The sequence below is a fragment of the Peromyscus californicus genome, unplaced genomic scaffold (genome assembly GCF_007827085.1).
Source record: "Peromyscus californicus insignis strain IS unplaced genomic scaffold, ASM782708v3 Scaffold_19__1_contigs__length_69161282, whole genome shotgun sequence".
Classification (NCBI taxonomy): domain Eukaryota; kingdom Metazoa; phylum Chordata; class Mammalia; order Rodentia; family Cricetidae; genus Peromyscus; species Peromyscus californicus.
The window spans coordinates 25,942,817-25,965,359 of NW_026294491.1; the positions used below are offsets into that span (position 1 = coordinate 25,942,817).

Consider the following 22,543-nt stretch of genomic DNA (forward strand, 5'->3'; position numbering starts at 1 on the left):
ACACACACACACACACGATCTCAATATATAACCATGGAGCTCTCTATGTATATGAGGCTGGCCTTGAACTCCCCGAGATCCACCTGCCTCTGCCTCCTGAGCGCTGGGATTCAAGACATGGGCCACTATGCCTGGCTCTTATTTTTGGAATTTATCATGTAGTTTTTAATTCTTTGTTAAGCCTGTCTATCTTTTTGGTCACTTATTTTTTTTTTTTTTTTTTGCAGATATACTGTCATAATAATTTTTAAGCTGATATATATATATATATATATATATATATATTTTTTTTGGTTTTTCGAGACAGGGTTTCTCTGTGTAGCTTTGCGCCTTTCCTGGAACTCGCTTGGTAGCCCAGGCTGGCCTCGAACTCACAGAGATCCGCCTGGCTCTGCCTCCCGAGAGCTGGGATTAAAGGCGTGCGCCACCACCGCCCTGCTTTAAGCTGATACTTTTAACTCTAGTTTCTGTAACTTCTTATCTCCTGTTTTCCTTTGGCCTGAATGTAATGGGGCTGATAACTGTGACTGTGAAGTCATTCTGTGTGACAGTAGGAAGCATCAGGGGGCTGTGTATCCTTTCAGAGAGGACTCACAGTGTCACCTGGCAGACCGCAGGGTTGCCAGCCATCTTACTCTCGCCAAGGCCTGACTGACTCAAGGCTTGGTCCGGGTTTTCAGAGTTGGATCTGCACCCTACAAGCAACATTCCAGAGTCGTCCAACGGGGAGCCTGGAGTCTTAGCTATAGCCACTCTTCCTTGGCGTTCTCATACTCCAGTTTCCATCTCTTCGGTAAGGGGAGTCAACTGGAACGCCACTCTGCAACCCAGTTGCGTTCTGCTGCTTCTCCAGCTTCTCCTGCCGGTGGCTTAGGAAGTGGCAGACGTCTCAAAGGGAAAGCTGACATGGGGGTTGAGTCCTTTCTTCTTGTCGCCTCCTGTCCCTCAGGGCCCTGGATCATTACCTGTGGTTGCCTTGTTAGGCCCAAGCTCAGATTAATCCCGCAGGTGGCCACAACTGTGCCGGCTCCTCCATTCCCATTCTTTGCAAGGCCCCGAGTGGAGAAGAGGCTCTTGGGGCAGGCTTTCCAGGAGCCTCCCCCCGGCTTCCCTGCATCTGTACCTTCCTCCCCAACATTTCACTGCCCCAATAGCACACCAGACCCTCGAGATCGTTCAGAAATCTCTGTTTTCTGTTCTCATGAAGATCATCAGTCTGCCCCAAGTATTGAACCATGGCCAGAAGCAGGACCTCGCTGGGGTTTGCATCCCAGCTTGTTTACTGCTGGACTAGCCTCGTGTGCGTGGCCTCTCCTCTCCCGGTCTTGCTCTCCTGATCTGTGAATGGGTATGGCCAGAATTACATCTTCCTTATTGTGTAATTGTGAGAACTAGCAATAAAAGAATGCTGACCACGCTGAGTATGTACCCCAGAAAGGACGGTTGCCACCACGGCTATTGTCCCCACCATACCTGCCGTCATCTTTGCCACCGCCATGATCACCATCTCCTTTACTACCAACATCACATCATCATCATCCTCCCCACCACCATCCTCCCTACCACCGTCACCATGGTCCCTTGACCCGCCTCCAGGTCCTGCAGCTTAGGCCTCTCTAATTTCCTCTCACACATCTCTTTATCTCTCTGCACTCTAGCCACTGTCTGTGGATGTACTTTACGGTTAGTTCAGTGTGAGTGACAGTTTGCATCACTTCCGCACACGTGAGCTCGGCGTCACTGAGTTTCATCTCACCTACTTTGAAATCCAAGGTGGATACCTTGCACTTTCTTAATTCAGACGTATGGATAGCTCTTTAAGGGACATCGAACTTAGAAGAGACCAATATAAAAGGACCAACCAGAATGGTTGTGCCTGAAATATCTGGTGTGCCGCCGAGGGTGAAAGTCATTCCCACCAACAGGGCTGAAGGAATAGGTAGGTCGTCCTGACGTTTGCTGAGCCTCAGCCCAGCTTGTGACTGGGACTCAGAGAGAGTTTGTTGAGTGAATGAATGAATGGCTTGCTCCAAGAGGTGGGAGTCAATGTTGTGACTGTAGCGACCAGACGTCCAAAAGGGGACAGAAGCACCTGGGAGGCAGAGTGGGACCCATTAGGAGAGGAGATTGGTCATTTGGGGAGGGGGTCTCTTTTACGACATCAAATGGCATACTTTATTGTTCAAGTTTGTTTATTCACTGTGTGTGCCGTGTGCCCCTCTTATGTGGGTGTGTACACATGCATGTGGAGACTAGACATCGGTGTTGGATATCCCCCTCAATTACTGTCTATTTTATCTTTTTCTGTGTATGTATGTATGATGTGCGATGTAGTGTGTGTGTGTGTGTGTGTGTGTGTGTGTGTGTGTGATATGTGCAAGTGCATGGGTGTGCTGCATATGCATAGCACTCCTGAAGGTCTTTGGAGGTCATTAGTGTTCACATCTATCCCTTCTCCTTATTTCTTTGAGGCAGTGTCTCTCCCTGAACCTGGAACTTCTGTTTTACAAGTGGGCTACCAGCCAGCCTGTGCCAGCAATCCCACCTAGTGCTGGGGTTACAGGTGCATTGAGACTATGCTTTCTTGTCACATGGGTGCTGGGATGGATCCAAACTCAGGTCCTCATGCTACATAAGAAGTTCTCCTGCCCACTAAGACATCTCTCAGCCCCTTTCCACCTTGTATTTTGGGGCAGGGTTTCTCCCTGTGTTTGGTTAGGCTAGCTGGCCAGTGAGCTCTGGGATCTGCCATACGTCCAGCTTTTATCATGGATCCTGGGATTTGAACTTGGCTCCTGATCCTTGTGTGGGAGGCACTTTGCCAACTGAGCCATCTCCTCAACCCTTAAATTTACTGTTTGAATAGTGAGTGGGGCCCACGTAAAACTCAAAAGTCCCCGGAAAGAATCTAGAGAGACATCAAACTCTGGCTTCTCAAGTCCTCTCCACTAGCATGTGTGTGCAGGAATGTTATACACACACGCGTGCACACACACACATACACACACACACAAATGATAATATTGATGATGATATTGATGTTGATGATAATGATGACAATGAGGTTTAACTATGACAACTAATGACTGCAGTGATGATGATGATGATGATGATGATGATGGATGATTGGTTGATGGCGACCACAGTGATGACGATGGCAGTGATGACGGTGATGATGATATGCTGGCAACAGTGATGATGGTGAACGATGATAGTGATGTTGACAATGATAGTGACAGTGACATGTGGCAATAATGATGACGAGAGTGATGATGTGACAAGGATGACGATGATGACAATGGTTGTGATGTTGGTGACAAGGGAACTACTTCTAGTGTTCAGTGTGAGCTTGCTCACGCGAGGCTGTGTGCAGGACAAGACATACCCTGCCTCATTCGGTCCCCAACCACCCTCAGCCTAGAGGCAAGGGAAACTGAGGCACTGGACAATCCACTGGTCCACTGAGGCTCACACCCCCAGTGGTAAATAGGCTGTGTTCCTTGTGGGTTTGCTCCGCCTCTTGATCTTTTGTTCCCTGTAGCTCTTGGTACTGTCTCCTTCCAGAAGTTTCCTCAGGGCATTAGTAATGTGCTCTAAGAATACCAGGCTAGCCCGGGTGTTGTTGAGCCCCCTGTCCGAGGAGACATTCCAAGAGATGATCTCCAAGGCTCTCCACAGACGGATCTGTCTCCTTCTGTGGCCTCCCCACCTGTGGCCATCTTTCCTTCTCTCTGTAGGTCCCTATCCACTCCTGCTGACCCCCAGACAAGAGCCCTTTGAGCACCTAATGAGAAAAAGGAGGCCTGCCCACCCTCCTTCCTCACAGGGGCAGTGGTGAGCACAGAGTGGGCGGCGGACACAACACAGCTACACAGCAGGTCTATCCATCCGGCAAGGCTCTACGGTGTCCCTCCCTGCCCGATCCCTTGTCCTGCTGCTTCTTCGCCTTCATCTCCCCCTACCTCCACCCCACCCCCCAGCTCAGCCCAAGGAGCACCCTTATGCCTGGGGAGGCGGGTGGGGGCACGTGGGGAAAAAGCCAAGTAAAATTCCTCACTGGGAACAAATCTCATTTTCCAGAAAGTCTTGACAAAATGAGGCATTAAATTACAATATTTTGGAGAGCGTCGTAATTCTATAGCAGACAGCCCTTCATCATGGCATCTGAAAGCTGAGAAAATACAAAACTCATTAGATTAAAATAAACCACCTACTGCTCTGGAGAAAAGCTTATTTATCAATATCAATTTACTTATGATTACTCTGGCCTGCAATTTGTTATTTTTAAGAATTATGATTTGTGTATTGCTCATACACATGTGAAATTTTTTTTTTTAAATTGAGTATTTAAAAAAAAAGATATCGTCCTTAGCAAAGGTTAGAAAGTGGTTTCGGGGTGGCAGGGAGAAAGTGATAAATGTTGAGAGACAGGAGGTAGAACACGGTGAGGCATGTGTGAGGAGCTGCGTGTTGCCGATGTGACCCCCTCATGGACCTTCAACCATAACTTGTATACCTCTCGGGACAGGAAGCTCACCATCTACTCAGGAACACACTCCGTCCTTTGGATAGCTAGGATAATTAGGATGCCTTTCCTCTTAATGAGTCAAAGGTTGCTTTTAAAGTCTGACTATCTTCACAAAACTCCTAGTGTTCTCTGCCCACATTGGCTGATCCTCAGGCTCAAATTCACCTCAGCAGGGCTCAGTCTATGCATCAGTGAAATGGGCATGCCATCTATGTACCCTGCTGTCTCCTTGGGGTACTTTTAAAAAAGTAGCAGCATGAGAGGTGCTCGTGTTATACACGTGCCCTGCTTTTGTGTTACATTTTTCTTGCCATGAAGTACACATAACATAAAGTTGACCATTTTGGTCATTTTAAGTGCACAGTTCTGTGGCACTGAATGCCACTGGACAGTATCATGACCATCTACCATTTGGAACTTCCATCATGTGAAACTGAAACTGTGCCCTGTTCTTCCCTCCCCAGCACTTGGCCCCATCCTTAAACTTCCTATGAACTTGACAGGCCCAAGTAGCTCATATGAGAGGGATCAAAGGTCAAATGTCCTGTTGGGTTTATCTCACTCCCCTTAGCCTAATGTTTTGAATTTCCCCTTGAGTCAGTGTGGGCCAGACTTTCCTACCCTTTAGATTAAAAGGAAATTATTGTGTGTATGTGTGGATCACGCATGTATGGGTGCATGATACATGTATCTTTTGTGAGTGTACCACAGCACATGTGTGTGGAGGGTAGAGGACAACTCTGTGGAGTCTATTCCTTCCTTATACCTTTATGTGGGCTCTGGGGGTGGAACTCAGGCCGCCAGGCTTGTGTGGTAAGGCCCTTTGGCTGCTGAGCCACCTGGTTGGCCCCGATTTCCCTGCCTCTAAAGGTGAAGATTCTCTCACTGTACGCCTGTGCGGCCTTTTCCTTCTCCATTCGGTTACGAGCAGTGGGTATTCAATGGGTCCAACTTTTGGCCATTGAGATGATGCTGTTTTGAAGACGGGTGTACACATGTCCATCCAAGTTTGAGACCAAGAGTCTGACCAGCCACAGGGATGCCTAAGGGGAGAACTGGGCCTGGTGAGTCGAAGGCAGGGATGTGCTGATCCAAGGGAAGGAGCAATATGGTTCCGACTGGGTGTGTGGAAGCTATTCGCTTACTGACTGCATGGTTGGAGGCAGATTTTCTCAGGTGAGAAAGGCAAAGAGAGGAGCCTCAGAAAAGAAATGAGATTGCTGTGGCTTCGAATGGGAGCCCCCATGGGCAGATGGCTCACGGCGCTTGCAGGGCACTGAGCGTCTGCTGGCACCAGGGCTCTGGGTTGTTCACTGATCCCCATGCTGGGATAGATGCCTGTAATAACGTTGGAAGGGTGAGGGAGGGATGCTGAGAACCCCCTTCCAGGAGGATCCAGGATGATACCAGGTGGTACCAGGGCTGTGCCTGGAGATCAGGGCTGGCCACACAAGGTGAGGTCAGTGGTATTCCAAGGAGAGGGGAAGCCTAGCCAAGGACACAGGTGCACAGGAATGGGAGGTGTCAGCCAGGTGCCAGGTCTGGCTGGCCGTGATGCAGCCTGCTAACCTTGGCTGAAGCGGGGGAGAGGAGGAAGCTGAACTTGACTCTGTTCTTGCCCTTGTACCTCGATGATGATGAACCTCAGGTGTCTTTCTAGAATAGGCTGAAAGAGCAATAGCCTCATGGTATCCTGACTAGGAGAGTGTAGCGCGGGGTACGGTCCTTAGAGCAGTAGTTCTCAACCTATGGGTCTCGACACTCTTGGGGGGAGTCGAACGACCCTTTCACAGGGGCTGCACACCAGACATCCTGCATAGTGGATATTTACATCAGGATCCACAATAGTAGCAAAATTATAGTTATGAAGTAGCAACAAATACTTTTATGGCCGGGGGTCACCACAACATGAGGACCTGTATTAAAGGAGCGCAACCCTAGGAAGGCTGAGAACCACTGCCTTAGAGTGTCTCTGACAGCAGCGGCCTGATGATGCAGTTCCTAAGTCCTACAGCCTAATTGTGTGTGTGGATTCGGGAGTGAGGATCTACCACGGCTTTCTTTGTCAAAATGAAATGTTAAAAGCAATCTATGGGGCTGTCATCCGAACACTGGGTCAGTCACATTGCCCTCTGCGCTGGCTAGTTTGATGTCAACTTGACGCAAGCTGGAGGTATCAGAAAGACGGAAATCTCAACTGAGAAGATCCCTCCATGAAATCCAGCTGTAAAGCATTTTCTTAATTAGTGATTCATGGGAGAGGGCCCAGCCCATGGTGGGAGGTGCCATCCCAGGGCTGGTGGTCTTGGATTCTATAAGAGAGTGGGCTGAGCAAGCCAATGGGAAGCAAGCCAGTAAGCAGCACTCTTCAAGGCCTCTGCATCAGCTCCTGCCTCTAGGTTCCTGTCCTGTTTGAGTTCCTGTCCTGACTTCCCTCAAGGATGGACCATTACCTGGATGTGTAAGCTGAAATAAACCCTCTCCTCCCCAAGGAGCTTTGGTCGTGGCCAGAGTTCACAATTAGGCTGGCTGGCTGGACAGTGAGCCTCAGGGATTCTTGTGTGTGCCACCATGCCTGGCTTTTTGAAAAGAAATGTGGTTCTGGGGGGTTGAATTCAGGTCTTGACGATGGTGTGGTGGGTACTTTACTGACTAAGTTGTCTCCTTAGCCCTCATGTGTTTTAAAAATGTTGTTGTAAGCCGGGCGGTGGTGGCGCACGCCTTTAATCCCAGCACTCGGGAGGCAGAGCCAGGCAGATCTCTGTGAGTTTGAGGCCAGCCTGGGCTACCAAGTGAGTCCCAGGAAAGGCACAAAGCTACACAGAGAAACCCTGTCTCAAAAAACCAAAAAAAAAAAAATGTTGTTGTTGTGTGTCTGTGCTATGGCACGCATGTGCAGTTCAAAGGACAACCCTTGGGAGTGGGTTCTCTGCTTCCACCATGGGATCTGGGGATTGAACTCGGGTCGTCAAGTGTTCTTACCCTCTGAGATCACAGGCCTCCTCTTTATTTATTTATTTTTTTTAAGAGAGGGAGGCAGTGTGTATGCCATGTCCTTCAGGGAGCCCTGGAAAAGGAGGGGCATGACTTGGCTAGCAGGGGCACTGGCTTCCTGCTCTGTCCATTTTCTCAGTTATTCACCATGCCTGTAGACCGCTTACAAGAAGAATACAATGTATGCTTTGCCCAGTGATTTTTGAAGAAGGGTAGGTGGAGGACTCAAAGCTTCCCTTGGACGAGGCTAGACCACTGTTGCCCCCTTGCCTGGGGTCTCAGGTAATAGCCCTCCACCCCTGCTGGTTCCTCAACCTCTCCAATGTCCCTTGATGATAGTTTTGGGAAAGGTGCAAGGTCAGAATGCCCTAGGGTGACTATGTCCCTCCTTTCTGTCCCACTGGCCTAGACACTGTGGGCTTTGAGGTGTGACCATTGGTGACAAGCAGTGGCTTGTGTATGAGTGGTCTAACAATGTCATCGGCAGGCACTGTGCATCCACAGGCCTCTTGGTGTGTGGTGACGTGGCTAACCCCGGCATTGTGTTTGATTTCAACAGCGTGTTGCCATTCAAAGTTGAGTGCCTCTGATTTTATGGGAATTCATAACAGTTCCAACTAAATCGTGGCGCCCTGCTGTGAAAATCTCTCCCTCCCGAGAAAGCAAAATGTTGCTCAGACGCCTCCCTCTGCCCTTCTCCTCCCTCTGCTCTGCTAGCCTTTCCTCTTGCTTGCTGGGGTGAGGGGACATCGCCTCTTGCCAGAAAGTGGTCCTTCACTCCTGCTCAGGCTTAGGGGAAAATTTGGAGCTGCTTGTGGTGGTCATCCTATCTGGGAATGGGGTCTGTTTCCTAAAAGATGGGGGTGTGGCCATCTGTCATCTTAGCGAGGAGCAGCTGGTCTGGGAAGCCAGGCTGCAGTGGGCTTCCTCTGGCGTTGTGAGGGGCCTGTAGGTGTGCGGAAAGATCCCTTCAGATTGGCAAGGAATGTGCCTTCCTCCTGCCTGGACAATGGAGTGGGAAGCCTCTAGGGTCAGGCTGGGGACCCCACCTGGTAGGCACTCTCCTTGAAAGTGACAGAGCCCAGCCTCTGTGTGCATGTGTGGATACATGTGTGTGCACGGAAGTGTGTCTGTTGGTGGGCGTTTGCTCGGACGTGTGTGCGGATGCATGCATGTGGTACGTGAACAACACTTGGACACATGCTGTTAGTCCTCAGCTGGGGCCTTGCTGCTGACCTGTGTTTTTGTCTCTGAGGGCTGATGTTGGTTGTTGTGCACTTAGGAATGTCCCACTGTTGGGGTGTGGCTTGTCCTCCTGGCCCATCTCACTTGGAAGCAGGAAGGCGGTGTGGCTGGGCTTGCCATAGGTGGAGAGGTGTGGACGGCTGTGACTCCCTGAGTAGTTTATAAGTTTACAGGGTTTTTTTGTTTTGTTTTTTTGTTTTTTGTCATCACCACAACAAGCACTAGCCTGAGACAATTTAAAAGAGGAAGGACTGATTTTGGCTCAGGGTGCCAGAGGATCCGGCCCACAGCGACTTTGACCCATGCGTCTGGCAGAGGGGACATTCTGTTCTTCACTCCTTAGTAGGCAAGAAAGAGAAGAAGGAGATGGGAAAAGCCCAGGTGGAGATACAGCCTCCGGGGAGCCCCACCCCCTCCTGCCCCTGTGACCTTCTCCCTCCAGTCAACCCCTCCCCCGCTCCCTTTACCACTCCCCAATAATGCTGCCATCTCAGGAGTCCGTGGAGGGCTGAATCCATGGACCATGTCACCATTTGCCATGTTGGAGACTCCTGCACACATCTCTATCCTGGCTTCGGGGGCCCTAGTCAGCTACCCCATCTGGTTATCAACAGCTGGGCCCAACTCAGCAGGCCCCTTCTGTATGCTGCTCCTTGCCCCTCGGTGGCTGTACTGCAGCCTCTTTTGCCTTGGGTCTCTACCTTTCCCGTGCTTCGGCCAGAGCTGCCTTGATTACATCTTTCTAGTGGAGGTGTGTCATCTCCAAAAGGAAGCCCCCTCTGCTTTGGCTGGGATAAGGCCCACAATGGGCCAGATGTCACACCTGTCCCCTGCTGCGCACCCGCCTTAGCTCTGGCCAGCATCACTAGTTTCCTCCACCCCGGTCAGCGTCCATCCCACCCCTGTGCCTACACTACATGCATCTTCCACTCAGCCGCTGAGGGGCTGTTTCAGAACCCGGGTCACTCAGCCGGCACAAGGTGTCCATGGAGGCTCTGTTACCTCCCTGCCCTTATCTCCTTCATCTTCCACCATTGCACACTCTAATCCGTCATGCTAGCCCTTCCTGTTCCTCAACCACGCTAGCCTTCCTGCCTCAGGACCTTCGCACAGGCTGTTGTTTGAACCCTTTCCCCTCAGATGTCCACAGGGCACATTCTTCTGCTTCCTCATACATCATGTCTCACTGACCCTCAGAGAATTCTCACCCCCGTGACCCTCAGAGTGTTCTTACCCTGTTCTTTCTTCTCTCCTCCTCCCTACCCCTAACGGATCCCCCTCCCTGCACAACTCTGATTGTGCTGATCCCTCTCAGGGAGCATCAGCTTCCCCCAGGCAGGGTCTGGACCTTTTTCTTTCCTGTATCCTGGAGTCTGGCCCAATGCCTAGTGTGTAGAGGGTCACTCCAGGACGGGCATGCACAGCGTCCCCTCTGCGAACCCTAGCTCAGCTTCTCTTCCTGGTCCTCCTGCTGGCCTAGCCTTTGAGATGTTAAAATCCAAATCCAATTCACTGGCCTGTCCAGTGGATGCAGAATCTTGCCTATTACCCTCCACCACATCACCCAGGGCACACCTGAACCCAGGACATCTAAGGGCTGAGACCGGGAGTGACTATGCTGGCCTTCAGAATGGGGTTCAACCCCAGACCCGACCACATACTAGCTTTGTAACCTTACTCAAATTATTTAACTTCTGAGCTCCAGTGTGTAGAATGCCTGGCACATACCACACACACACACACACACACACACACACACACACACACACAACATTAATATCATGGATCTTGGGCATCTGTATAGCTTTCTTGGGTTCCTTGGGATCCTCTGTGTTGGTGGCTCTTATTTGTCCTAGCACATGTCTACAGTCATGCTCTGGCCCCTGTTCATCCATAGGGCTCGATGTAAGGTTGGCACGAGGATTGGTGGCCGGAATGTTTTAGGGCCTGGCTCTGTGTCTCCTTGGCAGTGGAGAGATTTGAGAAGTTTCTGAAAGCTTTCCCACATATGTGAAGGACTGTTAAGGCAGGTACATGAAAGATTTGGGGGTAACTGGCTGTGACCCTGCACGTATATGTTTCTGGCAACTTGCAGGCCTAGGCTGGAAGCTCAGCATGAAGGATGTATCTGTCTTCTGGTCTGGAAAGGTGAGGGGGTACACTGACCACATCTCCAGGGTGGGAACTTGTGGCCTGTGGTCGAAGAAGCCACCGGGCCAGACTGTGCGAAAAGGAGGGAGGACCAGAAGGCTGGGGAGCTGCCATTGTCCGGAGCACTGCAAGGTCAGGCTTTCCCAGGGGAGTCCCTGCCATTCACTGCAGCAGGCGAAGGCAGTGTCCATCAAAATGGCCATCTGTGAGCCAGGCACACTGCCCGTGGCCTCGATGATCTTGGGCCATCTCATGTGGAAAAGATAAATTGCCAAAGGGCTAGGCCCAAAGAAGAATGAAGTCGGGGGCTTCAGGGACAACCAAGGACCAGTATGGACCAGTTCCAGCTTGGCCGCTTGCCTTCACCCTCTGGTGAAGCTATGAGGTTAGGGTCTGGACCATGGTCTCATGGGATAGGGATAGAGAGACGGAGAACAGAACCCTTCAGAGCATAGGTTGTGTTTGGTCTCCCTTGACTGACAGCTGGGGCACTGAGCCAGTTTGATGGTCTGAGAAGGAGAAGGACAGACATTTACAGAGGGAGGTTGGAACCCAGAATGCTTCAGTGACCTTGAGCTGGCCCTGTGGGATGGGGCATGCCTCACCCAGGCCTGTGAACTCTGTCGGGTGCGCCTACTGGGCAGACATGACTCCTTGCTGAATACAGGTGCCCCTGCAAGGAAGGGCCACCATTCTGATATGTAAGGAAACCAGTTTGGGGTTGTAATGCGTCCCTGTAAACTCAGCCCTCCGGAGGTAGAAGTAAGCTTGTGGGTTCAAGGTCATTCTTGGCTGTAGAGCAAGATTGCCTCAAAAGAACAGAACAAAACAGGGCTGGGACTAGAGGGTAAAGTGTGAGGACCTGCCTTCACATCTCTGTATCCATGTAGTAGCTGGCCGTGGTAGCATGCACCTGCAACCCCTGTTGTAGATTCTGGGGGCATGCTGGATAGCCAGTCTAGCCCAACAGGGGGCTCCAGGTTCAGCGAGAGACACTGTCTCAAACAAGAAAATGGAGAGTGATCGTAAAGGACACCAGTTGATGAATTCTGGCCTCCACATGCACAGGCACGTGTGAGCACACTTATGTGTACAATCAGCCCCCCTCCCCCCAGAGAAGAAACAATACATGTTAGAAAAGGGAGTCACAGAGTACAGTGTGATGGCATACCAGCCCAACTCACCACCCCAGGGTGACTTTTCCCAATCACAATTTTATCATCTGTAAAATGGAGATAAGAATAACTTCTTGTTGAGATATTTGGGAAGACTGAGTAAAGGGAACGCCCATGAAGGGCCCTGGCTGGCGGAATCTTCTAATGAGTGTTCCTTTTTTTTCCTTCCTTCCTTCCTCCTTGCGTGCGCCACAAACTTCCCGCGGCTCCCAGCAGCGTGGCGTGAATTCCCCAGCTATTTCTGGGTGATGTTCCTAACAGATGTTTAATTCTCCTAACATCTGGTTTGGTAAGGCAGAGGGCTGCAGATTCTTTTTCTCCCTGAAGACAGTCACTCACCACGAGGTGTCAGATCATCACTCGATTACTCTGTGCCTTGGTTTCTCCAATTGTAAATCAGGGATATTGTACACGATGCTGGCTGGCTTCCTTTCGGGACCCGGTAGGATAATTTGAGATAACAGATGGAAAGTGGTTCCAATGTTTAGAAAAAGGCATCGTGCGCAACCTCACCGGTAGTTAGGGAAATGCAAATGAAAGTGAGGATGGCATGCCGTTTTTCACGTGTCCGATTGGCAGCCATTTAAAAAGAGGGATCACTTGCAGCTGGGCACCTGGGCCCTACTGCACACTGCAGGAGGGACTGTGGATTGCTGCCATCCGTCCCAGAAGGTAATCTGGTGACATCTAATGAAGGCCGACATATACACTTGGGGTTTGTGTTTAATTGACCCTGCAATGCCCTGGTCACTGAAAAGTCCCGAAGAGCGGAGTCCTGACACAGTCACACAGAGAGGAAAACCCACAGTCGCCTTGCCTGTAGGGGTACGAATCCAGATGCATGTTGGAGCGGATGGTTCTCTCTATTGTAGGAAAGCCCTGCTGGGCTATTTTTAGCTCCTATAGGAAAGGAGGCAGTTCTAAGTCACATAGGCCTGGAGGGTCATCTGTGAATATCATGACAGGAGAAAAACATAAGACTTTTAAAATCTAATTACAGTCCTTTTTTGGGGCGTGGTGGTGGTGGATAGAGATGAATCCCAGGTCCTTCCATATGCTAGCTACATGCTTTACCATGGAGTCACATCCAGCTCCTCAGTGAGGTACTCTAGGCAGGCTCTTTACTGTTGAGCCACACCCCTAGCCCCTTGCTAGAAGATTCTAGGTAAGGGCTGTACGACTGAGCCCTCAGAACCTCACTGGTAGATTCTAGGCAAACAGTCTGCCTCTGAGCCACACTCCAGCCCCTCACTGGTGGATTCTAGCCAAGCACTCTACTTCTGAGTCACACCCCAACCCCTCACGAGCAGATTCTAGGCAAGCACTCTACCTCTGAGTTACACCCTAGCCCCTCAGTGGTGGATTCTTGGCAGGCACTCTACCTCTGAGTCACACCCCAACCCCTCACTAGCAGATTCTAGGTAAGCGCTCTACCACAACCCTGGCCTGCAAGTTCCTGCAGAGGTCAGCAGCAGCCACAGAGACCCAAGCAAATACAGGGTAGGAATATATGGAAAAACAGAGAGAGGCTTGGTGGGAGGCCCGCCAGGCCAGTGTCCACTCTGCTTGTTGGATGGATCATGTTTGGCGTACAAAGTGTTTCTTGGGAATTGAATTATCTACCAATATTTAAGTGTCCGATTCACATAAAAGTCCAATTTCCAGACTTTTTCCTAATTTAGAAGCTCTGGCCACACTGGACCCTTCCCTTCCCTCACTCGGCTGAACCATCAGCAGTTTTTGCTTTCACACAGCTGGACTCCCTCCACCAATCCAGAAGCTTTCTCCTTTCCGGTCCCTGCTCATCCTGTGAGCTTTTCAGCTCATGAGCCCCTGAGGTAGGAACATGTGGAAACTCATAGGGGTGGAAATGCCGAGGGATGGAGAAGAGGCCATGTCTTTGTGAAATGCAGCCCGGCGGCCATTTACTTCTGTAATTAGGATGTTTTAAGTGCACACAAGAGTTAAAACAAAACTGCTCCATGGACTGTTGTACGTCATTGGTTGTATTATCTGTGGGAGTCACCTCAGTGTCTGCCCAGGACATGGACAGAGAGGGCAGAGAAACTGTCCCTTCCAGGGCTGAATTGGTGAATTGGCCGCCAATATTGTCAGAGATGTGGAAGTCTCTCCACAAAGTCCTGTCAAGGGCCAGCCATCTTCCCTTCTCCTGGTCAGTCATTGATGGTGGAGGTGAACCGTCTACCATGTCCCAGTGCTGATTACGCATATGGTGGGGCTTCCTGATTAAGGTAGTGTGTGACTGATGACTGTCTCATGAGCCGGGGTGGGGAGGGGCTTTAAACAGGACACCCAGTGGGTACTGACAGAAGGGTGGTGGATGCCAGCCATATCCCATACCCTCAGACTCACTTTGTGGCGAAATGGATGTAGGTCATAGGGAAGTCTTATCCTGAGCCCCTGATGTGGAGGGACCATGACCCTGCTGTTATGGGTAGGAAGGAGTGGCCCACCACCAGCCTCCTTCAGGAATAGGGCATTCCTTACTGAATCCACTTCTTTCCAGAGCTCAGCTCCAGGCCCCCAGAGGTTTGCTGTGGTATTCTCTGGGTGCCTCTTTGGACACTGTCTTAGTCAACCTTCTATGGCTGTGAAGAGACACCATGACCACAGCAACTCTTATAAAGGAAAACATTTAATTGGGGCCGGCTTACAGTTTTGGAGGTTTGGCCCATCATTATAATGGCAGGAAGCATGGTGGCATGTGGGCAGACATGGTACTGGAGAGGTAGTTGAGAGTTCTACATCCAGATCTGCAGGCAGCAGGAAGAGAGAGAGAGACACTGGGCCTGGCTTGAGCTTCTGAAACCTCAAAGCCCACCCCTAGTGACACATTTCCTCCAACAAGGCCACACCTACTAATAGTGCCACTCCCTATGGTACTATGGGGGTCATTTTCATTCAAACCACCGCAGACACCATGACCTGAGTTTTCCTCTCATCCTCCTGGGTTAGGAGATCATACGATGGATGTGAGACACTGGACCAAGGCTGCTGGAGGCTGGGTGCTTGGATGAACTTGCCGGGTCCCATCTTCCTGGTTAACACCACCCTTGACCCCATTCCCAAGCTGATTGTGCTCTGGTGCTCTGCAGGACCTGGGTTCAGAGGGCAGACTCAGCCATCTGTCCTTTCATACACTGAACCTTAAATATGTCCCTAGCATGTCTTCTCAGCATGCATCTGCACCCAGCTTTGCCTGTCACATCAGTCCTAGTAAAGCCTAAGTATTCTCAGACCACTGCAATACACCCAGACCTGGATAAGGCTGAGAGTGGGTAGCCCGGACTCTCTCCTCATGGGAGCTCTTCCCTCTTCCCCTTCCCGGGCTTTGCTCTACCGGGCCCCAGAAATGAGATGCTGGAGTTCCGGGATTTTACATCTCACACTCTTTTCTCCTTGTTTGCATCCCTAGGAGCCATGAGGTGCGCCGCTGTCACTTCCTGTGCCGCGCTCTGGCTTCTCATGCTGGTGTCTGGATCCTGGGGTAAGTCCTGCTTCTCTCTGCTAATACCAACCAGCGCTTGGGAGGCCAGGGTGGAGGTTGCTCAGGCCAGCAGCCTGACTTTACGCTCTAGGACCTCAGAGACCATATTTTGCCATGTGACTGAAGGCACACTTCCCTCTCTAGGCCTCAGCTGCCTCCTGCAGTTTAGGGCTGAAAATACTGCCTGTCCCAAGAGCCTGGGTCCCATGAGGCAGGCCATGGAGGAGTCTTGAGAAATTCTTAGGTTCTGTGATCTGTGACCCTGAACTGTGCTTTTCCTGGGCTGTGGGGAGTGGTCACAGTTCTGGTCAGTTTCACAGCTCGGTTTTGAGCACCTCCTGCGTGATGCTGTGTACCTAGGATGCCACCCCTAGGGAACGAAGGCCTCAACTCACATGCAAGGGGCTCACAGTCCAGGAGGAGAAGAATATGCAGGGTTGATACACAGGGCGCCATGCAGGATGTGCTCATAGGGACGTCCCTGGCTCTAGAGAAGTCGCTCGGAGGACAAAGAGCCATTGGGAGGCAGATGGGTACCACCTGGCCAGGAAGAGAAAGCTGTTTATTTAGCCTTTGAGGACCCAGAGTCATTTTAGAGAGGTGGAGGGGAGGAGGCACCCTGGACAGGGCCAGGGTGTGAGCGGTCCGAATGCCTGTGGGCAGCGTGTGAGCGGTCAGAATGCTTGTGGGCAGCCTGAGCACAGGTATGTGATGGCCCAGAACTGTCCTTCTTTTAGGAATCTCCCCCTCTTAATGCCACTGGTGCCCACCAGGAAGGCCTGGGCACCTTGTCCTTGCCTCTGGGCAAGAGATCATCAGGAACAGGGAGGCTGCACTGAAGGAAGGCCCGGACCACAGGCATGCCATGCACAGGGTCCCCCAGGGCCAGGATGTCCTCAGAGACCAGCTATGGGTACCACGTGCCTGGCGACACAGGCAAGCACATTCCCACGGGGCCTCTCTCTGCTGCCTCACTCCAGGGAGCCGCGGAGCTCTGGAGGACATCGCTGCCTCACGCTAGCACCTGTTGGAGTTTCGCTAGCATCTGGCCAGGAAGGCAGTCTCCTCCTCTCCTTGTCCCCGTTCCCTTCGGGAATGCCCCCAGCCATGAGGAGCTCACCCCCATCCAGACAGCTTGGGACTACAGCCCAGTCTCAGACTCTGAGACAGAGTGGGCACAGTCTCAGAGCCTTGTACAGAGGAGAGGCTGGGGCCCAAGGTTTTTTTTTTTTTTTAATCTGATGATCACCCCTGGTCTGCCCCACGCAGGAGGCCTTTGGACTAGATGGCGAACGTCGGGACACTTGTCTCTACCTCTCATGCGACTCTGTGAGCTTAGACACTCCTGTCCTTTCCCACTTTGCTGCACCAGCGGTCTGTCCATTAAAAGCCACACGCGTAACTGTATAGCAGGTTTGTCCCAGCTTGCTCAGGGAGGTGGCTGTCTCCCCTGAGCTCTCGATGACTGTTCAGGTGTTCTGCATGCACACACCACACTCTCAGCCCCTGGGCTCCCTTGGGCAGGCTTCCGAGCCTCCCTGGACTACACTTTCATCGTCTGTACTTCAGGAGCAACACAGGTCGATCCCATGAATCAATATGCACATCAAGCCCTCTGACTGGTACGCCAGGTGCCGGATGAATGCTCGCTTGATGCTCACCCTGTCGTAACTAGTAGCACTTGTCTCTCTCTTATGGGAACAAAATGGGGTGCAGAAAACAGAGACGCATACCAAGTGGCCTGAGGCCACCCAGCAAATTCTGTGGCAAAGCAGAGGTGGTCTCCCTATGTACTGGCTAGCTTTGCTGACCACGTCTGCATTTGCTAAGAGGCTGGAGTCGCTCCTTTAGTGTAGGGGGTGGCAGGTGCCGACCCTGGGGAGGGGGCTGGCTGAAGAACATGTGACTTCCCATATCCCTTGCCACTCATCTTCCTAGGCTAGCCCTTCTCTGGTTTCCAGACTACGTCACGTGGTCCTCCCCTGTTGGGGACCTGGCTCCCCAGAATGAACTGGTTCTCCACCCCTGGGAGGCAGAGGTGAGATAGGCCCTCCATAATGTTATACCCCCTCAGTCTGTCATTTCTCTGCTGTAGCCTCCTGTCCCTTCCCCCACCCTTTTCCCCGTAGGCCCCTCTGCTCTATGACTGGACAGAGGCCCAAGCAAGCCTTCTCGAACCCTCCTTCAACCTGGTGCCTGGGGGCTGGCTACGAGGAACCTCAGACATGGCATCCCTGGGTGCCAGGAGGCCCTATGAAAGAAAAGTCAGAAAGAAACCAATCTGCTGCAGGCAAGGTTTTTCTAGCCACCCCCCTGGCTAATTTTTCTACCTGCAATCCTAGCCCACTATTGCATTCTTGGGGTGCCCAAGGTCCTCTACTTCATTATGTCAAAAACCCAAGGTCTGCAGCAGGTCTGAACAGCCCTTTTATTCATGCCAGGATTAATAGTAGCTACCACTTATGAAGTGCTTGCTGTATGTCAGGCATGGCGCTGAGCGCCTTATGTATGTAATCTCATCGGGTCCCCAGGTTAGCTGTGTAGTAAGTCCTGTTGTTATTACCATTTTGCACACAAGTAAACTGAGGCACAGGAAGCCTTGTGCCTAGATGGGAGACAAGGAGGTTTCAAAGATGGTGGGGTGCCATTTTATCAGCTCTTCCCAAGACTGCTGCCGTGATGGTGGACATGTGTGCAGGTACCTATGCACATCTGAGGTGGATCAGGGAGGGCTTCCTGGAAGAAGAGACGCGAAAATGAGGTGAATCATGAAATTTAGCAAGTGAGGAGGAAAAACCAGCAGTGCTGGCCAGGAAGGGTGAGGCCAGAATTTCTGACGACCAGAAACAAGCATAGTCTGACTGTCTAAGCAGGAGGAAGAAGAGATACCATGCTCCTTCATGCCCCCAGTTCCCTCCCTTACTCCAGCTTCTCACCCTGTGGGAGCCTGGCATGAGTTTAAGGGAGCCCAGGTCAGTAGAAAAGAGAGTGGGAGAGCTGTCCCTGTCCTTTCCAGGGCCCCGAAGCTCCCTGTACAAGCCCCACGGAAACTGACCTGGTCCCCCCCCCCCCCCCGTTTTCAGTAACTGAGGGGTAAATGTCCCCTCTGCCGATCGAAGCCCCCAAAAGGGAATGGAGAACTGGAGAAGCCAGCCATGGGGGAGGCTTGCCAGGGGCTTTGTGGTGAAGTCCCCCCAGTCCGAGCACATGTCACGTGGCTCTTCCCAGCCCCCACCGCACACGATGCTGTCAGAGTGCCCTATAGTTAACAGGACAAGCTTTGATGTCTGGGTGCCGTATAGCCTTGGCTACTCCTGTGAGCCTCCTTTGTTACTGGATTGAGGGGATTTGAGTGGATGACACAGAGAAGCAGTTCCAGAGGTAGTGACCGCCACCACTGTCATTACTGTTATTCTTCCCACAACCAACATGCTCTGGAGGCTTTTTAAGCACCAGGCCCCGCTATGGGTGCCAGGGTGACCACGAGCAGCCATGCCCATGACCTTCCAGAGTCCATGGAAGTTCTACCTCAAGCCATGGTGGGAATCCACCATAGCCCACGGGTGTGAGCTTGAGATTTGCCGGAGCCATATTAGAAAAGTAAGAAGAAACGGGGAAATTCATTTTAATAATATCTTCTACTTTATCTAAGATGTCCCAAATAATGGTTCAATGTGTCATCAATATAAAAGGTTAGCCAAGTTGGTACCCACACATTTTGTGGGGGGAGGGTCAAAGCCTTAAAAGTCTTGTTTGTGGCCAGCCTGGACTGCCAAGTGAGTTCCAGGAAAGGCGCAAAGCTACACAGAGAAACCCTGTCTCCAAAAACCAAAAAAAAAAAAAAGGCCGGGCGGTGGTGGCTCACGCCTTTAATCCCAGCACTCGGGAGGCAGAGGCAGGTGGATCTCTGTGAGTTCGAGGCCAGCCTGGACTGCCAAGTGAGTTCCAGGAAAGGCGCAAAGCTACACAGAGAAACCCTGTCTCCAAAAACCAAAAAAAAAAAAAAAAGTCTTGTTTGCATTTCATGCTGGGGCCAGTGCTCACCAGCCACCTGTGGCCTGGCTGACCGCCTTGGGAAGTTGATGCGGCCCACGTTCAGTGCCACTGCAGGCCACTCTGTGTCACCTTGTAGGATACATAAAGCTGGCGGGGGTGTCACCAGGCTGACGCACTTGTCCTCTGACTTGCAGGCCAGGTGAACCGACTACCGTTCTTCACCAATCACTTCTTTGACACGTACCTGCTGATCAGCGAGGACACACCTGTGGGTGAGTTGGGACCTGGACTGGTGGGAGTGTGGGTAGCATGCGGTGATGGACCTTTAGTAAGTGGAAGGGATCTTAGAGGTGGAGACCGCCTCCAGCCTGCATTGGAATCTCCCTATGGTGTTCATCTGCCTGCCTCTTGTTTGGATGCCAGGGGGGACAGGACCCTCACGACCCCTCATGGTGACCCGTTCAATCTGAGGGGTATTCTAAACAACGTGGTCGATCACTGCCCCCACGGCTGCTTTCCCATTTGGGACTAGTTTTATCCTGCTCATGTCTGTTCCGTTCCAAGCCTTCGTGGGTACTTGAAGATGACAGCAGGTGTCTTTGTTTTCTGGCCCTCTGTAATTTTCTGTGATGACATAATTTCCGGAAAGGAGCTTGCTGGGTTTTGCCATTAGACGTAGGTGACTCTGAGTATCCAGGGCCCTTCCTGGACCCCGATCCAGTTACCTCATCACAGGGCTGTTGTGTCTGGCTTCCTGGTGTGGCTCTAACAACAGTAGCTTGAGGTCTGTGCCGACAGCTCCAAGGTCCCAGCTCTGCTCCAGGAACCCCGAAGCTCGTCAGAAAATGAGGTTGGGTTGTGGGTACTCATCTGTAGCCATGCCGATGGCTACCGAAGGCTTAGCCTCCTTTCACAGTGCAGGGGGTATTATCTATGGGTCCCTCGAGGGTCCCGCTGAATTGCTTGCTTTCCTCAGGGCTTGGTGGAGAAGTGTGCAGTCTTTGGATTTGCCACACGTTTGTGTTGTTTTGAGGGTTTGTCCCTGGGGCGTGTCCCTCACGCAGTTCTTGTATGGGCAGGGTCTTAGTCTGGGTCACTAACGCTGTGATGAAACACCATGACCAAAGCAGCTTGTGGAGGAAAGGGTTTATTTGGCTCACACGTCCACATCCATAATCCATCACCGAAAGAAGTCAGGACAGAAACTCACACAGGGCAGGGATGTGGTGGCAGGAGCTGATACAGAGACCATGGAGGGGTGCTGCTTGCTGGCTTGCTCCCCATGGCTTGTTCAGTCTGCTTTCTTATAGAACCCAGGACCACCAGCCCAGGGATGGCACCACCCACAATGGGCTGGGTCCTCCCCCATCAATCACTAATCAAGAAAATGCCCTACAGGCTTTCCTACAGCCTGGTCTGGAATGAAGGCATTTTCTTAATTGAGGTTCCCTGCTCTTAGATGACTTTAGCTTGTGTCAAATTGATGTAAAACTAGCCAGCATAGGCTGGTATGAGCAAAACACTGTAGACTCTAGAACGTGTGTGTAGTCCCGGCACGTCCAAGCTTTTGACATTGCGAAGTGACCTCGTCGTCTATAAAGCTCATGCTTCAGAACCACGTGGTTGAGTCATACAAACAAAACCAAAGACAAACAAGAATGGCAAAAAGAATCTGTCAATGCTTTAAGGAAGTTTTACACTTTTGCGTTGAGCCACATTTATGGCTGTCCTTGGTTGCATGCAGCCACGTGGGGACCGGGCACTACAGACTGGACACACGTGGCAGCGAATACGCATGTGGCCTGCGGTGTGGCTCACCCTTAGGACTTCTGTTCCTTTCTATTCTTGTTGTTTCTCCTTGTGTCTACCTGGACGGTTGCCTCTGTGCCAGCCCTGAGTGCTGTGGCCACAGAGGGGTGTCAGGCAGATGGGTGAAGAAATCAGGGCCCTGGGTGACCGGGACTGAGTGACTGTCTGGTGTGTTCCCCAGGGCGATGATAGGAGGTGGGGCAGAAGTGGGAGGGAGGTCCCTCCCTTGCCTTCACGTTCTGTTTCCATGGCTGGCTTCTGAACCTGCTCATGTTACCTCACCTGTGGTGGGCGGTCCTCTGTGGTGGAGGGTATGCGTAGACACAATTGACTGCAGAAGCTGAGGGGTGGTCAGCTACTGACTGATGCTGGTGCTGCCTGGAAAAGGTAAAGGGACCTGCCGAGGGAACAGGGCTGGCTGCGTCCTGCCTGTCACTCTGCAGGGCCATGTTCATTTGGCATGCCCAGAGGCCCACTGTGCAAGGACGATGACAGTGGGCAGAGTGGGCGCTACTTGGCCAGCGCCGGTTGTGAGAAGTCCTAGGCTGGAGGTCCACCAGGACCTGTCCAGCCGGCCCAGTTCCTGTTACCTTTGGCTGCAGGCCTGGCTTGTCTTCTGCAAATGCCAGCATCGATCGGCTCCTGGGAGCCACTTCCAAGCACTGGAGACGGGTGAAGGCTGCCCTGGGCAGCCACAGCGGAGATGGCTGTCTAGTGCTGTGGGATTGATCCTGGCTCTGGGGAGCTCAGGGACAGCTCTGCCACTCTCTCTTGGGAAGGGGCCCAGCAACTTTCTGGCTTTTCCTTTTTCTTTTGCTTAAGGATCCAGACAACAGGGGCCTTAACCTGGAAGTCAGAAGCCAAGATTTTGGTCCTTAACTCTGACCTTGGGCACAGAGCCACACTCCTCTGGTTCTCTATTTCTTATCTTGTCAGTGAGAAGATATTGGAAAGTTGGGCCTGGTAGGATGTAGTCTGGCTGTGCCTGTTTCTAGGACCTCTGATGAGTCCAGGCCTGGAGTCTCCTGTGGAATTTTGGCACTCACATGGCTCTGGCTGTTCACAGGGTAGGTGTGGCCTCCCATGGATGTGGCCTGGCCCTTGCCTTCTAGGGACTTGACTTTGAGGTCTGATTGC

The 22,543-nt window shown here is 51.7% G+C and overlaps 1 protein-coding gene across 1 annotated transcript in view; it reads left to right on the forward strand.

Moving 5' to 3' along the window:
- Nucleotides 1-22,543, forward strand: part of Cdh23 (cadherin related 23) — a 379,482-nt gene that overhangs the window by 18,605 nt on the left and 338,334 nt on the right. The window contains exons 2-3 of the mRNA XM_052744906.1: nucleotides 15,530-15,601; nucleotides 19,792-19,869. Of these exons, the coding sequence (XP_052600866.1) occupies nucleotides 15,535-15,601; nucleotides 19,792-19,869 (145 nt within the window). The 5' untranslated portion in view covers nucleotides 15,530-15,534. The remainder of the gene's footprint in view (nucleotides 1-15,529; nucleotides 15,602-19,791; nucleotides 19,870-22,543) is intronic.